At 37.3% G+C, this 18,388-nt stretch overlaps 1 protein-coding gene across 3 annotated transcripts in view; it reads left to right on the top strand.

The window, feature by feature from the left end:
* meis1a (Meis homeobox 1 a) overlaps positions 1–18,388 on the top strand; it is a 59,593-nt gene that overhangs the window by 27,535 nt on the left and 13,670 nt on the right. For 2 of the 3 annotated variants that reach the window (XM_067440911.1, XM_067440910.1), the window contains exons 1-8: positions 1,730–2,094; positions 3,105–3,316; positions 3,812–3,950; positions 4,118–4,168; positions 4,302–4,352; positions 4,464–4,610; positions 8,349–8,454; positions 10,334–10,479. In XM_067440911.1, coding sequence (XP_067297012.1) covers positions 2,083–2,094; positions 3,105–3,316; positions 3,812–3,950; positions 4,118–4,168; positions 4,302–4,352; positions 4,464–4,610; positions 8,349–8,454; positions 10,334–10,479 — 864 coding nt within the window. In that variant the 5' untranslated portion in view covers positions 1,730–2,082. Of the gene's footprint in view, positions 1–6; positions 77–1,729; positions 2,095–3,104; positions 3,317–3,811; positions 3,951–4,117; positions 4,169–4,301; positions 4,353–4,463; positions 4,611–8,348; positions 8,455–10,333; positions 10,480–18,388 lie in introns of those variants that run through there. The other variant, XM_067440912.1, reaches the window with a different exon arrangement.

Genomic DNA, 18,388 nt, shown 5'->3' with positions numbered 1-18,388 from the left:
CAACAGAATAAAGAAACTCATACAGGTTTGGAACGACATGGTTATGAATAAATGATGACAGAATTTTCATTTTTGGGTAAGCTTACACTTTAACAGTCCTTTGTTTTCTATTGTGAAGACCTTTTGTGCATTGAAAAGGTTCCTCATGGAACAATGCTAATAATATTGATTAAGAGTGCAAGATGCAGAGCCTCTTGGACTCGCAACAATTAGCCTAGCTATTAGCTTTGTAGACAAATATAGCTCTCTTTAGGCATTTCTTGAGAAAATATAATATAAATTGGACCTTAACAGCTAGTCTCAATAACAAACAGGGTTGGTTAAATGTGGTGGTTGTTGAATCTTTTTCAGACTTTCGTCAGAGGCGAGATTAAATGTATTCTGAAACAAAAACACAAGTAGATTTTGTAGACTTGTTGCATACTTGTAGAGGGAAATAATGTTCAATACAAACTAAAACTCAGAAATCTCTACATGATAGTCTGAAGGAACGAGGCCGTTTTGAATTGAATTGTGTGGCAAATTCGGTCCATCATTCGCTACGCGTTGCGTCAAATCCGATCATACGCTGCCACCTCGTGGTAGAAGGAGGCGGTTGCGTCAATAACTTTTTTTGCTGATGGAACTTTGACCAAAAAAAAAATCACAGATCTGCAAAATAGGAAGAAAAAAACAACTGGAATATGCATCGGTGTGCCTATTTTTAGAAACGAGAAAATGTTTTTATTTTAAATTTTTTTTTTTTTTGAAACTCTTGATGGCTTGCATAGAAAAACTGCAGTTATTGTCACCTTAAAGGTTATACAAAAGGGGTAAGAGTTAAAATTAAAACAAAAATGTATTTAGTCTTCAGCTTCAAGTTGAACAGGGAATGCAATCACGTGGGTGGGAATCATGTCAACATAAATAAAGCCAGGAGAGGGCGCCAAGAGGAAGCTTAAAATGCAGTCCAGACTCGATCACTGCTGAGCCATTTCCTTCTCTGACTTATACTGCCTTCACGTGCTATCTGAATTATCGTAAATACAATTTTCCTAGTTAAAAAACTGGACACGAACAATTTTTGTTCGTCAAAATTTGAATGCGACGTGCTCGTAACCACGACTTCAGAAATGGGAAGTAGGAAATTTCCGATAGCACACGAAGGCAGCATTGCTTCAGATGATGCATTTAGTAAATAAAACAGTGTTGAATCTATTTGTGATTATTTTTAGTTTCAGGAACTGACAGTAAAAATGTTACACAAAATATATTGAGCTGTTGCTTATAAATTGCATGATATTAACATTCAGTTGTTGTTGTTTTTTAATAAAACCAAATGGGTTCAACTGTCCGTTGTAGGTGTCATCATTAAAATGACTTTGAAATGTAATTTAATCCAGTAATGGGACACATACTGGTTTCTAGCTGGTCTACAAAGCAGGCAAATCTAAGCTGGCCATCAGTTAGGCCAAATTCTGACTTCTAAACTGTTGGCTAGATTATTGGTCTCCTACGGTTCTCTTATTATTCTTATTTTACATTTTAATTAATAATGCATAGTTGTATTGACTAGTTGTCACCTGTCTGATATGAGAAATATCAAGCTTTCATTTGGTTTCTAAAAGGCATTTTGCTCCGTATACAGTTGTGCGCCCTTTACGCACGGGTTCGCTTTTACGTCTCCTTTAAGAAGTCCAAATGCCCTCTTCTACTCCTCCTCCTCCTCCCTCTCCGCGCTCCTCACATCTCATAGAGGTGTTATTGCATTAAGAATAAACCAGCCAAACGATCAAAGACCCGAATGGAGTTTGCTTTTTCACCTTTTGGCTACAAATCTTCGACTGGAAATCGAAAAACAAGGCAGACGTCAGACGCGCACTTTGGTTGTTTGGGAGCGTCGAGAGCTGGAATTCTTACTTACTGATATCCAGCTTCGCGTTTGTTGCGAAAGCTGACCAGGAGTGTTTGGGTGGATTACAATGTTATTGTTCAGCACGGGCACTTCGGGAGAGTTTTGAGTGCGGTGTGTGGGGCTCCCCGGGCTCGCTGCGCTGAGATCTGGACGCGTTGAGAGCAGGGAGTCGGTGACACGGAGTCCTCATGGCGCAACGGGTGCGTAAAAACCCTCAAACGTGGCCGTCAGGACTAATTCTGCTCAGACGCTGATAAAACATAGCACATAATTACAGTCAGATGTCATTTAATTCCTTCAATGAATCGTGTGTGTGTGCGTTTAAACGCATACATTGTTTTGGAATACGCAGCAACAAGTGAAACCACCAAAATAAATATTTAAGTCCACTTTTTGTGCCATGAGAAATTTCATGCAGCTTACTTTTTTTAAATCGTTATTTTGTTTTTGATCAAATTCAAATATATTTGTTTTTATATTTTGTGTGTATTATCATAAAATTCCAAATTTAGCTGACAGCCAAAAGAGTAACTCGATACCTGTTCATAACTCATATTGCTGTCGTTGGATACTTGCGCGAGACCGATTTAATGCTACAAAACATCTATATTAATTTCAGGGATTATTTTTATACGCAGTTAAAACATTGCTACATTTCTTTGCTATACCAGGCTCGTGTTTGTGCATTTTGAAAGACAGCTATTGTAAACAAGAAAACTGAGTTGAAATAGCATATAAAGGTAAATAAAATATGAAAAATATATATATGTTTCTTATGATAAGGCAGTTTAAGATTAAACAAATTGTTTAATTTTGATGTGAATTAAAACGTTCAATGTGTTAAAAATGTAAACCCAGCACACATGTTTTAAAGAAGTAATGATTCATATTTTCAGCTGTACTTTCTTGCACGTTTAAATCACAAAGGGCCTGAAAATGAAAACGAACCCCTGGTTAATTCATGTGTTTAAAGTATGAAACTACTGACGTGTTACTCGTAAATTGGGTTTTGATGCTCAATTTAAACACTTAGAATATGTGCATAGAACCTTTCCATTGCACAAAATGGTTCTTTAGATTAATAAAAACTCTGTTCTTTGGGGAAACCCCCCACAATTATTTTTAAGAGTGTATATCAACATGTGTACAGATGTGTGTGCAGCAAAGTCCCGATCTGATTTTTAACTTCCACATTGTGAATTGTCCTCAGTACGAGGATCTGGTCCATTACGGCATGGATGCGGTCGGGATCCCGTCTCCGATGTACGGGGATCCGCACGCGGCCAGAGCGATGCAAGCAGTTCACGTGAGTCACGGCCCGCCGCTTCACCAGTACCCGCACCCGCACGCGCACCCCGCGGCTCCCGGGGGCCCGTCGCCCGTTAACGACGCGCTAAAACGGGACAAAGACGCCATTTACGGGTAGGCTATGTGTTATTAATAGCCTGTGTATTTTAACATAAAGATGAGTTGGGCTGTAGAGCAGAATTTCGAAGCAAAACTATTTTTCGGTAGTCGCTTGTTTTTATTATTTTGTGCTACTGTTCTGCAAGTTATTCTGAATTAGAATAGGCTATGCATGTGTCTGACAGTGGTATTTTTTTATTTTTATAAATTAAACTAGCCTAATACAATTCACTTTTATTAGGCTACGTATAGCCTAGGCCTATGTTTTTATTTAGGCAAATTTTTATTAATGTTGTTGGCCTGCTGTCACAACCATATTTTTTTAGCATAAAATGTGAAATAAATTCTCACATAAAAATCCTTCTTTATTTGATATTTCTATTATTTGAAAAGTTGTGAAGAGGAAAAAAAGCCAGGGCCTTGAGGCCGAATGTCTCGTGCTTGAGGCAAAACAGATAGGCTATATAAACCCCAGTGAATGTGTTTTCTTTCTTTCTTTCTTTCTTCCAGGCACCCCCTCTTCCCTCTGCTTGCACTAGTTTTCGAAAAATGTGAATTGGCGACGTGTACGCCGAGAGAGAGCGGGGTGACCGGCGACGTGTGCTCGTCCGAGTCCTTTGACGAGGATATTACAGTATTTTCAAAGCAGGTCTGGCCCTCATTTTACTTCTCCACCAACGGGATATCATACGGGCCTATTAAAAAAAACTCTAATAACGTTAGCAATTAACGACACAGCTCAATATAATGTTGTGTGACAATTGTACGATCGATATTCCCGACTAATGCTACAATCGCTATTTTTTTAAATTTCAGATAAGGGCGGAAAAACCTTTCTTCTCGTCGAATCCAGACTTGGATAATTTGGTAGGTCGCCCTGTAATTGTAGACATTTGCAAATAAGTAATTTTTTACTTTAGCCAACACCATTTAATTCCATTTTTATCACTGGATCAAATGAAAAAAATAAGCAATTTTGTGATGTGTCGTTTCGTTTTAGATGATTCAAGCCATACAAGTGTTACGATTCCATCTGCTCGAATTAGAGAAGGTTGGGCTTTCAATTATTAGGCATCATTATTATTATTATTATTTCGTTATATTATCAGCATGTAAATAGCACATACGCCTATATCGTTAAATGTCTTTTCTCGTCGTATAGGTGCACGAGCTGTGTGATAATTTCTGTCACCGCTACATCAGCTGTCTGAAGGGAAAGATGCCCATTGATCTGGTGGTGGATGATAAAGAGGGGGGCTCCAGATCTGACGGAGAGGAATTTACGCGCACCCCGGGAGGGACTGACCAGGCAAGCCTTCAGCTAAACTCCTTCTGCATTTTAAACGCACACCGCTGAATATTTCTTCTTTGTATGGCGCCAGAAAGCCTCTATTTTATAAAGACTTTATTAATAAAAAGTGATTTACTGATCTATTTATTAGGCTAAAAGTTTAGTAATATTGTGGAACTGATATAGAACATAGATATGAAAGGAATCGAAAAGATTAAAGAAAATATTATTATTATGATTTCTCTGGGCCTGTGGTGAGAGAATTTTTTTTGGCAACACTTAAAGCCATTATAATGCATTATACTTAAAAAAACAAAAACAAAAAAAAAAACCTTAATTTTAATGTTTGCTTGTTAGATATGTTACATGTATTTATTACCATAGTAATAACTGTAAATTATGCATAATTACATACCTAACTAACCCTCAACCAAACCCTAACCCTATAGGAAGTACATTTAGTGCTCAGTACTTAAATGTCTAATTACACTGTAACAAAGACACCTTAAAATAAAGTGTAACCAAAAAAAAAAACATGACAAATAAGTTATGACAACATATGTTTTTACATTTTACATAAACCAGTTTAATGTAATGTAAGTTGAAATAATCTAAACATTCAACTTGATTGTACTTAAAAATTTAAGGCAGAAACTTTATTTTGCAGGTATTCACAATGTGTATTAATGCTTTATATTTTCTCATAAATAATTTTAACCAACGTTAAAATGCACTATAATATTTGCAGATTCCTTGTTACATCTGAAATTGGTTGTTTGTAATGATTTTAATGCGATATACTTTCTAAAGGTGTGTTCAGGTGTTATAATTTATTATGAGTGTTGTTACAAGTATTTATGAGATCATAAATTATAAGGCACATAACAAGACATTCAAAATACTTTTAATAATGCACTATACATAAAGGCTTTAAGTAAAACGTTACCCTTTTTTTGAGCAAATGAAACCTGTTTAAATATTTTTGTAATTCTCCTGTATTTATTATGCATCTTTTATGACCTCACAATAATTAAGACATTACTTGGATTATTGTACTTTTAAAACTTTGGTGAACTACAAAAAAAAAAAAAAAAACACCTCCAAAAAACAATAAAAGGCACCTTAAATATATTCTCTCCATAATACATGATTATATATTTTAAGTGGCGAAGGGAACCTGAAACACTAGCCGGAGAGATTGCTTCTGTGGGGAGGTCTGAAACTCCTGTTTCATGAGATACAATACGGCCACAGACTATCCGTCCCCGTCGTCTATATTAAATAACAGCAGAGAATCACTCTTCTGTCATGTTAAAATGAATCATTTTTGCTCTTTTGAGGTTAAATGAAAGCCAACTCTTTGCATTACTGTGTACATGCATAATTAATACTACACAAGGTCCCAGAAAATGATTACAGATCATATGATAATACAAATGACAATATTTACCGCTCATTTGAATACTGACACAAACGCAAATTTAAAGTGTAATCAAACCTTTTATAGAGCACAGACACATTTTGAATTCAAACTCCCAAATTTCCCAAATGTGGAGTCTGTGGGAGAAGAATAATCCAAGCCTTCCCGACTGCTGGTGTCAAACCACAAAATGACACGAGCTTAGACCAAGGATTTCAAGTGTCTCCCACCAATAATAAATAAATAAATGTTGTTTATTCAGAATATATATACACACACACACAGCACACTTGGCCATGTTAATTATGTAGTGTAAATGCATCATAGTTCATTTGTGCTGTGCATGTCTTCAATACCTAGCTGAAGTGACTGAACGGTCTTTGTTTACTGCAGTATTTGCACAGATGCTTGTGCGTCTCGTGTCATGTGATGTTGACTCCCAGTGCATTTCCCTTAATGATGTGGTTTTTTGAGAGTCACCATCGTTCCATTTGAAATGTTAAGGATTATGTTTGCCTGTTTAAAAATCTTGATTTATTATATGTGTCGCAAGATATCGTCTCTTTTTCCACAGAGATGCTCACTTTAAAACAGCTCCTTATTTAACACAAGCTTCTATTCGGAGAAAAAAAGACCAAACTACGTTATTATTGTGTGCGCAATCTCGAGGAGTGGAGCGCTTACTTCAGTTTTGTCCCATTTTTGAATGATTAGTTTCCCAAACAACTCATACCTGAAGGAGATCAGTTGTCTGGTATGTGGATATGAGAGATTTTAACAATTCTAAAATAAATATAGGCCTATAATATGCAAATTGTTTCAAGCACCTAATTCAAAATTCTCTTAAATTCGGTTCATTTTTTATATAATATGAGCCAAAATTCCAGTATTATCATGTTTTTGAAATAGCATTTTTGGCAACAAGTAAACGCAATAAACCACACAAAGTGAAGGTAGATTATAGCCAGAATTTTGTGTTGTGATCTTAGGAGGTTATTTTTCATAATTTTAAGGTCTTTACTACATACAAAAATGTAAATATAAATAGATTCGGTCAAAAGTCTGGAAACATTACTATTTTTACTATTTTTGAAAGAAGTCTCTTCTGCTCACCAATGCTACATAAATACAGAAAAAACAGTAATATTGTAAAATTTTAAAATAAAGTATATTACATTTTGAAATAATGGTTTTCTATTTTAATATAGGCTAATTTAGAATATGATTTATTCCTGTGATCAAAGCTGTATTTTCAGCATCATTCCTCCAGTCTTCAGTGTCACATGATCCCTCAGGAATCATTCTGATATGATGATTTAATGCCAATGTTTTATTTTTTATAACCAGTAGTACCTTTTTTAGGATTTTTTGATGAATAACTAGAACAGCATTTATTTACAATAGAATAGATTATAATCTTTTGTAACAATAGACACTACCATTTTACCATTTAGTTTGGGTCGGTAATTTATTTTATTTTTTCAAAAGAAATTAATACTTTTATTCAGCAAGGATGTGTTAAATTTATAAAGTAATAGTAAACATTTATATATTTATATAGTTGGAAAAGATTTCTAATGGTGTTCTTTTTTTAACTTTTTATTCATCAATGAATCCCAACTGTTTCCAACATTGATAATAACTAACAAATAAGCATATTAGAAATACATATATATATATATATATATATATATATATATATATATATATATATATATATATATATATATATATATATATATATATATATATAATCTGCAGAAACTTAATAATGTGACAACTAGCCCCGGTCTAATGCAATCCTTCCCACTGTGTGAATGTTTGCTGACCCCAGGTAAAGACATTTCTCTCTAGGTTTAGTGTCAGTTAAATGCAACACACCGATCAGATTTGCATCTTTAAAACATTAAAAAAATATTTAGTAGTCTTTGACATGTAAACGTTCTCGTGTGGGTGCTGTGCAGTGATATATACACACTGGTCAGATGAACAGGTGTTTGGTGTCATAGCTGTTATTATATTATGTATTTTAGCACGGTTCGAACGCTCAGTTGACCAATCAGCATCCAGGACCGTATCCATCCGGTGCAAGCTAACAAGATGGGTCCTGTGCGTGTATGTTTGTTTGTCTTATAATTTTCGTGCAGATGTTTGTGCGTGTGTTTATATACAGCAGTCTGTGGCGTTTTGAAACTGTTTGCTCTTGCAGCATGTGTTCTGTATTACTCCTTACAGCACGCCTCTGGTATGCGCCGCTATACTGTACTTAACCAATAATATATTACTCTGTCTACCTGTCTCTCTCTCTCTCTCTCCGTCTGTCTCTCTCTCTCTAGGTGTTCTGGAGGGAGGACGACGCGGCATCTGTTCATTCTTCTGAAGCTCCAGCGGCCTGCAGCAGACGCCCCGGCTCACACAATGGAGACAACAGCAGCGAGCACGGTAACAAACTTGCACGCTATGCTACAGATACACACGCAAGAGCTCGCTGTGTGCCAAGTGAAACAGATCTGCTGCAGGTTTGTCATCTCTAGCATACATTTACACTTTAGCACCACCACGGGGGTCTCAGACTGCACACACACACACACATGTACACGCAAGTACACACATCGGTAGACTGCTCCTAAATTACTGCAGCCGCTCGGTGTGTGTGTGTGTGTGGATGTGTGTTGGACAGGAAATGGTGCATGATGGATATAAAGACTCTTCTCTGGGCTCCTCTGCTCTGAGCACCAACCATGGCCAATAAAAACCAGAGTACATACTTCCCGAGCACCGCATCTGTGTGTGTGTGTGTGTGTGTGTGTGTGTGTGTGTGTGTGTGTGTGTGTGTGTGTGTGTGTGTGTGTGTGTGTGTGTGTGTGTGTGTGTGTGTGTGTGTGTTTTGTCAGCTCTGCCTCAGCACAGCAGCTGTGAGTCTGGCTCATACTAAATATCTCACTACCTGAAAAAGAAAAGCAACATACAGACAAACACAGGGATAAAAGATCACAATAAAGCACAAAGCCTGTCCTAGAGCATTATTTATACTGTAAACATTCGCCTTTTCAGCTTTTAGTTCCAATTTAAAAGGGCCATATATTATGTTTTTACTTTTTATGCAGTTTGTTGACACGTCATTTTGTGTCCTCTGTCTGATGAACAAAACTAAAGCGCTATTTTTTAAGGTTAAAGGGTTAGTTCACCCAAAAATGTAGTTTTAAATAATTTACTCACCCTCTAGCCATCCTAGGAGTATATGACTTTCTAATTTTGGCCAAACATAATCAGAGTTATATTAAAAATATCCTGGGTCTTCCAAGCTTTATAATGGCAATTTTTGGTAACATTGAAGAGCATTTATCCATCATAAAAGTCCAGGGGGTTAATAAAGGCCTTCTGAAGCGAAGCCAAGCCTTTGTGTAAGAACTTTATAAACTATAATCACTGGCTTCCGGTAACGGCCGTACGCGAGTCTAGTTCTGAGAGAGTGACCTCTGACCCGACGCTTGATGTATTGAAGAACACGGAAACGCAGAGGATAGACCAAAACCAAAACCGGTCATGAAGTAGAAGTCTAAAACGAGAATTTTTAAAGAGAAATGTCGCAGGAGCTAGCGTTTTTTGTTTGACCATGAGAGACGTCAAAGCTACTGCTCACGTCATGCGCCGGCTCAAAGGTCACTCTTCCGCCAGAACTAGACTCGCGTACGGCCATTACCGGAAGCAAGTGATTATAGTTATGGGATAAATTTCATTCTGGGGTGAACTATCCCTTTAAGTTCTTTTGTAAATGCCTTCGTTAAATGTGGAATTAGATTCACTCCTAAAAAGGGTAACGTCTAAATGAACTGGTTTTATTCACTCAAAAATACATCAAACATTTTCCATCACTGAATCATCCTACATACATTATTTAATGGGTTTAACTAGATAGAAGTAGTTCTTTAAGGTAACATCTGCAGGTTACGGCATTTTACAGCACAGTATTTTTTGTCTGACATTAACTTTACAAGGTATTTTTGCGGGGTTTTTTTATTATTTAAATACATGGTTATTTTTCAATGGGAGGGCATTTTTAGCTTTAAAAGTTACTGCTTTTACAGTACAAAAGGAAATGTTGGCTCCTAATGATGTTTCCCCTTTAATATAACTTACTGCTAAACTAAACAGGGACAGAAAACTAAAATATGAATGATGTATTTTGAGTATAATAAAAAAAATTATGTGATAATGGATTTGCATTTATTCGCTTTTGAAAATCTGCCATTACAAATACAAAAAAAAATGCTTCAGTTCACTGTCTCAAACATGTTAATAGTTGGTTTCTTTTTCTCAGGTGACTTTCTGGATCACAGTGCCGCCTCTCCAAGCACAGGAGAGGAGGAAGACCCCGATAAAGAGAGGAAGAACAACAAGAAAAGAGGCATTTTTCCCAAAGTGGCAACCAACATTATGAGGGCCTGGCTGTTCCAGCACCTCACGGTAAAATACGTCTCAGCTTTCCAATAATACTGCAAAAAACGCTCCCACACTTATGTGTTATTATGTTACAGAGTAAAAACCAAACCTTCAGCATGTGCTGAACTAAGGACAAAAGTTATTCAGTGATATTCAATATTATATGTTGTAATTATGGCTTTCAGAAACAATAATGCTCAGCTACACTGAGATTAATGAAAGTAGCCCGAGATAAATGCGTGTTATGTGGCACTATAAAGTGCTCTGTAAACCTAAAGTTGTGCTGCTTTGTTTGGAAACTTTATCTGAAGTTCATCAGCACACATATAAGCATATAAAACAGCTTACAGATGCACAGAACAAGATAGGAAGCTCGCGGCGACGTGTCTGTACCTGCACGTCTACATTATTTCAAGCTCAGTGACGCTCCCACATTGCCTAGAGAGGCTAGTTAGTGAGCACACACACACACACAAACACACACACACGCACACATACACACACACACACAGATCCACTAATGACCGGTGTAACAATATATTGGGATGAAACACAGGCAGGGTTTCCTTTCTGTTGTCATGTGTACGTTGTGATAACGGTTTCCATGGTAATGTGGGCGGGCCCATCTCAGAGCCCCTCCCCCTCCCCCTCCCTCTAGCCTTGAATATATAGTCAGTGTTATTGCTTTCAGAGCCCCGAAAAGACATTTATCCTTTGTTTCTGCATCCTTATTTTCCTCCTCTCTCATTCGGAAACTTGTTGAATCTCTTTCCAAACAAATAAGCGCTCACACTACCTCATAAACACCAGCTCATATGCGTCCCACATAAAGGCTGTGATTTGGATTGGGTAATTAGTGGGTAGTTTGTTCCCTTCTTGACAGCAGATGTGAAGCAGCAGAACACAAGACTGCCTAAGCAACCAATGGATTTAAACTTTTTTTTCTTTGCCTATCTTTTTACGAGTTATATAAGAGTCACAAAAGGACAGGGAAAAGCTGAACACATGCTAACCAGTCACTGTGGCAATGCATATTTAAGATTACACTTTAGACTTACTTAAAAAAAGCATGCAAACCGATTGTCTTGAAATAAGTGAAAAGTGAAATATGAATAGTATGTTGGGCTGACAAATGCTTAGTTAGTTTATTTCACTTACACAAGAGTTTCAGTAACTAAAAAAGAGGGTACTTGATAATAATTTACTTTAGATGTACTCTTGAATTAGTATAGCTGAATGTTGAAGTCTGTGCAACTCACGCGTGGTCAATTTGCAAGATATTGTCACAAATATGGAGGGATTATATCAACCCTATTAACAAGGTGTTTATGACATAAGTGTTAGCAATAAAATTGTAAAAGATCATTATTCTGAGGAAAAAAAATAGACTTGTTAAAGGTCCACTGAAATCAAAATGTAAGTTTTTTAGCTTTTAGCATGACTGTGTTAGCCTTAAATTTATGAATAAGCTGGTATGTTCCAAAACTATGACAAAATTTGCATTTAGGAGATATAAGCATTCAAAATTTATAAAATTTAGTCTCCCACTTCCGCTAAAACGAATCTCAGATTTTGGTGACATCATCGCAGACTTCACTTTCTCGTCAAATCTTCTGTCCAATCAAAATGCTCTCTAGAATCTAAAGCCCGCCCCCTACACTGCTGAAGCTGCGGCTGAAATCGGTCAGTTGTTAACACACATTTACTAATTTCTACATGGTGAAAGGCACATAGCACACTATATATGCGATAGGAAACGATTCAGTGTAAATATGCTTTCATTTGAGGCGAATAAAGTCTTTTTTCTGTTTTCGTTAGTTTCACGAACCGCAGCAGCACACACACACCCCAACGGCTCTGGTCTAAATTTAGACTACAGACACGAGAGCGCAGCGCGGATCATATGCGCGAGTCCGCGCTGACAACAAACATATCGACCATTTGAATTCTGCGCAGAATGCTGCATTTCAAAGCGATATGGAGGAGATTATGATGGTAAACAGTGTTAGAGGAAACTGCTGGCTTTACCAAACAGAGAAAGGTCCGCTCTTGCGCTCTAGTCAAACTGTATATTAACGAAACGCTATTGGCTGTTTCAAAAAAGGGGAGGAGCTGCTAACAGCTGAAGCCGTTTCAGGGGAAATCACGTCAACACATTGAATAATCCGGCGCGATTCAAGGCACTTCAGTGGGCCTTTAATAATTTCATCAGAAGCTATAGGTCATCTTTAAAAAGCAACCTATTTATTACTTCCCTTCCTTTGAAACCAAATAACTGAATTCTTGCTGCATCGCTGCGTCAATAGGAAGAGAATTACTATAATATAAATGAAGTTTAAGTGCCCAATTAAAGGAACGGTGATCTCCATAATGGTGAGTCCAAACAAAACCATCAATGTTTGACAGCAGCTTATGTGATGTTCTCTCACAACTCTCAGTTTTATTGAATTGGACATTCAAGCTGACTTTGGGAAATGAGTGAATGCAACTATAGAAAGATATGGCGAAAGTGCAGGAAATTAGTAAAAAGACTATTAAGAATTGCTCCGCCTCAAAAACCTGTTCTCTTGGCAAAATGGCACTCAAACCAATCAATTAAAGGGTTATTTCACCCAAAAATGAAAATGAGATGTGAATCTGCTTACCCCAGTGCATCCAACATGTAGGTGTGTTTGTTTCTTCATAAGAACACAAATGAAGATGTTTAACTCCAACCGTTGCAGTCTGCCAGTCATATAATGGAGTGAATGGGTGACAACAACTCGATGAGAGTAAATAAAAAAACATGCTTAGGCAACATGCACAAAAACCCTGCTGCTCCTGACGACACACTGATTTGTTTAGACATGAACCGATCGGTTTCTGTGAGAAACTCAACAGTATTTATGTTATTTTTTGTACCTCATATCCCGACGAGTCTCATCAAGTTTTCCCATCGGCAGTAACTTCCGTCTGATGAGGTCAAGCTGGTGCGATCATAGATATATCCCATGTAGACTCCTCATTCGATCGATCTGCACAGGCACAAACGAGGATCTATATGTTTTCCAAGCATGCTATGTGAATAGTACAGATGACTAGCTTTTTACAATTAAGACATTAAACTTAGCTTAGATCGAGCTCCCTACGTAGGCAAACTACACTTAACCTAACCTGTTCAATATTTTCAATACTAATCAGAAATGTTTCTTGAGCATCAAATCAGCGTATTAGAATGAGAGTCATGTGACATGTCAGGGATAAATCACAGGAATGAATGACATTTTTAAAAGGTATTTAAAACAAATATAACATACATACATCGGGATTTGTAGGTAAACGCTGAGCCAGAATGTGGATTCTAGACACCAGGGCTTTCTTTCAGGCGCCGATTAAGGTGGTAAGCATGCAGATAGATGACATTACAACATTCCCTGAGATCATTAGGGGGTCAAAGGTCGGGGGCGTAAAAGAGCCCCCCCCCAACCTTTATTCCAGTACAGTTCCCTGATCCATTCAGCTCCAGCAACCACACAAACACCGTCCAGCGCTACCTCAGACATTACTGCATCCCTCTGTTTGAAGCTTAGAAATACGAGAAGCGCATGCAAAACATAAGTCATATGTTTTCCACCCTGCCTATTCCCAGGCTCTGATCAATCCCAATCTCCATATTCATGTTTGTCAGTTGTAAATGTGATTTCGCAGACCTCCGCTCGCTGATTACCCCTTTAATTCGGCTGCAGAGCAGACGAAAGGCATCGTGTTTAAAGATTTACTTCACCCAGTCTTTATTTTTTCACTCTTACTGTTGTTCAAAGCCATATGCTGTTATTTTTCATGACGCGTGAGTCACTTTGACTACTTTTATGGTGTTCTTTTTCGAGCTTGATAGTTTCCTTGGTTCATGAAAAAGAACTGCATTGAGTTTAAAAATATGCAGGAACAATGTGAAGGTTATGAAACAATCACATCATTTTCAGTAACTGTATTTTACTAAACCCACCTGTGATAGTCGCCTACAACAGGGAACGTTCCCTTAACTTCTCTCAAAGTTATAGACGTAACGTTAATACTATGTTTGTTCAAAGATATCTGGTGTTTAATAATAATGTACTCAAAATATTAGCACAAAAACATAATTTATACATGGTTTGGTAACACTTTACAATAAGGTTAGTAGTTAACATTAGTTAACATGACCTAATAATGAACTGCACTTATAAAGCATTTATTTATCTTTGTTAATGTTAATTCTAACATTTACTAATACATTATTCAAATCTTGTTAACATTAGTTAATGCACTGTGAACTAACATGAACAAACAATGAACATCTGGATTTTTATTAACTAATGTTAACAACGATTAACAAATAGAGTAACAAATGTACTGCTAATGGTTAGTTCATGTTCGTTTATACATTAACTGATGTTAACTAATGAAACCTTATTGTAAAGTGTTACCCATAGAGACATTTTGGTTGAACATTCATCTAACGTTTTTTAAAGCTACACTGTGTGATATTTTCCCCCATCTAGCTGTGTAAAGGTATATGACCATCCAGTGAATAATAGTTTCTGCTCTTCTCAATTCCAATTTTGTTTTAACTTCTACGGTGGCCGATTTAGTCCAAGATTAACATGGCTTCCAGTTCGACCTCGTTCATGAGTGCCATCGAGTGTTAAAACGCGAAAGGCGAAGCTTGAATTTTTGGGTATGTCCCTCTTTGGCTAATGTACTTTCAAGATGGAGGGGCAGCATGGCGACCGGCATTCGAACCCCTCACCCGTATGTATTTTCAACGGCATATTATAAACTTATGAGAATACTTTATTACTTGAAAGAAGTAAATATACATTAATGAGCACATATAGTTTTGAAAGAACGAAGTGTTTTTAGCTAAGAATAAACAAAAAAAGTTACACAGTGTAGCTTTAAATGGTACTACTTCTCTTAGAACGTTCAGAGAACATTTAAAATTAACATTCCATGGAAAGCGCAAAATGATAAAATGGAATGTTCCCTTAACCAAAAATAAATTCAAAAATTCAAACATTCCGAGAACATTCAGAAGAGGAACTTAACGGCAACATTACCGAAACGTTCTGAGAATGTATGTTTGTTAGCTGGAGTGCCTTTTATTTTATGTTAGCACAAAAACATTATTTATACATCGTTTTCTGAGACGTTTTGGTTGGACATTAATCTAATGTTTTTTAAATGTTGCTATTTCTTTTAGAACATTTAGAGAACATTTAAAAGTAACATTCCCATAATGTAAAGCGCAAAATGATCAAATGAAATGATGGAAATGGAATGTTAAATGAAATGTTCCCTCAACCAAAAAAAAAAAAACATTCCGAGAACATTCAGAAGCGGAACTTAACGGCAACGTTACCAAAACGTTCTTAGAACGTATTTTTGTTAGCTGGAGTGCCTTTTATTTGGGGCTTTATTTATACTTTCTAGGCTTTTCATGCTACTGTTTTAGCCGGCTTCTCCACAGGCGTACTTTTCCTTTGAAGCACCGGAGCATTTGGTTGTAATGAGGGAGCCGCAATTAGCGTCAGTCTCAAAAAATGAGGAGCGGAGGGCTTTGTTGGGGGCGGGGTGGGCGCGATGGAGTTCATTTAGCCAAACTGCACGGGCATGTTGTGTGAGGATGGATCTGCTGGGGTCCCCCCCCCCCCCCCCCCACACCCCCAGGGTCTCTCCAGGGTCGAACTCGCTGTTATCAAAACACCATCCATTACGGCTCTGACAGCTCCTCCTGGGGACCTGGGCTCTGCTAGACCTACAGGGAATTTCCGTCCTTGCCCATGAAAAGAAAGGGATGCGGAAAAGAAAAATGTTGGAGAGAATGAAAGAGAGGAGAGGTGATTCATCACGGCCAGACTTTCTTCGTAAACGCAGAGGGGAGGGTGGGGGTGGGGGGGCGACGAGACGACACACAGATGAAAAGGAGAACCGTCGGACAGAGAAGTCGTGCCTCACTTTGGGATACACTCAAGACTGGAGCTGCAAAGTTAATGAAAATCACAGTCGGCCTGCTGGGTCTTTGCGGGAACTTCTTTTTAAAAATGAAAATCTGTTTTATGCAGTGTTGGAGAAGCTACTTTAAAACTAGCTTGCCAAGTAACAAGCTCTTATCCAAAGTATACTTCACATAGCATGAGGACGCTCATTTGAGAAATTACTGACTACTTAAAATCAATCAGGGCAAAAGTCTTAGGCACATTAATATTTCCACCAAAAAGAATGGTTTTAATCAGGTTATTTATATCTTTTCCAAACATTCATTTTGCCATTAATTGTATTCCAGTAATACACTACAGCAAAATATATAAATAACTGGCTTACAAATGTATTTTGTTGTTGAAAATACTAACATGGCTAAGACTTTTGCACTGTACTGTACACACAGTATAGAGAGTGTACACACACACACACACACACACACACACACACACACACACACACACACACACACACACACACATATGTTATTTATAAATGTTTTATTCATTTTATATTTTAAGTATTAAGTTAATATATATATGTGTGTGTGTGTGTATAAAAAATATTAAATTAATAAAACATTTATAAATAACACACATATATATATATATACACTCTTAAAAAATCTGTGTAAAAAATGAACTTACAATTACAAATATATCAAAAATAATCAATTTTGAAATAAAATATTTGACCCAATGTTGGGTCAAATATGGACTAGCCCAGCAGTTGGGTTGTTTTTACCCAGCGATTAGGTTGTCTAGGTTGCAAATATTTAACCCAACCACAGGATTAAAACAACCCAATCGCTGGGATAAAACAACCCAATTGCTGGGTTTAGTCCATATTTGACCCAACATTGGGTTAAAACAACCCAGCATTTTTTAGAGTGTATGACACTATTTATATATTATTAAACATTTAAGAAATTAAAATGTATACATTAATACAATTAGGAAATATTAAATACAATAAATATTATATATTATAATACTTTATTATAAAATATATGTATGCATAAAAAAGTCATATTACTTCAAATATATAAATTATATCGTAATATAATATTACCATTAACCGTACCAAAAATAGGCAAACGTATTGTCAAGTTATTCCTCCTCTGTTAGTTATTAGCATTTGAACAGCATTTTCTGTGACCCACCAGTTGAAAACCACTGGTATAGTAGAGTTTAGAGTAGTCTAAAGTCTAGACTCAGTGTTTGAGTACAATACAGGGACCATCACACACACACACACACACACACACACACACACACACACACACACACACACAGCTGCAGCGGCGGGTGAGGCTGGGTGTGTTTTAGAATCTTTTTAAGTACCGTTCACCCTGAATTACCGATCATTAGAGCCCTAACAGTTTTACTGCCTCTGTAAACAGGATAATGACCCCACACACACCTTTAACTCTTCATTGAGTTTCACAGGACACACACACACACACACACACACATTGATCGCAGGCTCGCACACACCTCCAGCCAGCATGGCTCACTCGGTCGTAAAGTTACCCACCATTTGCTACCAGAGCTCTCGGCGTGCAACAGGTGTTAAGAGAGAGTCATTCATGGGTGAGGTGTTTATAGTCGCTGCTGTAAAACTCCTGCTCCAGGATCAGTTTAATGTGCACGCCTCTTTATTTATAGATCTCGTTGAGGTTTGGACGGCTGACCCGTGATCAGTTGTTGTCTAATTACAGGTTGAGACCTCCCCTGTCACTGTGTGCGTATCCTCTGGGTTTAGAGAGAGGCTTTGGTGCTCTCTAGAGCCGTCACCCTTGGTTACAGGATAGCAATTTGTAATGACTTTGTGGCTTGGCGTCTAAATCCCAGCTGGCAACTCTCCGATTAGCGCATGGGGTTTCCTTTAGAGTTTAGGGCTTTATTTGCCAAGATATACAAGGAATTTGTTT

Source organism: Pseudorasbora parva, chromosome 4 (assembly GCF_024679245.1).
Source record: "Pseudorasbora parva isolate DD20220531a chromosome 4, ASM2467924v1, whole genome shotgun sequence".
In the NCBI taxonomy this organism is placed as follows: Eukaryota; Metazoa; Chordata; class Actinopteri; order Cypriniformes; family Gobionidae; genus Pseudorasbora; species Pseudorasbora parva.
The sequence above is the reverse complement of the archived record's forward strand: the minus strand, read 5'-3'. Positions and strand labels throughout refer to the sequence as shown.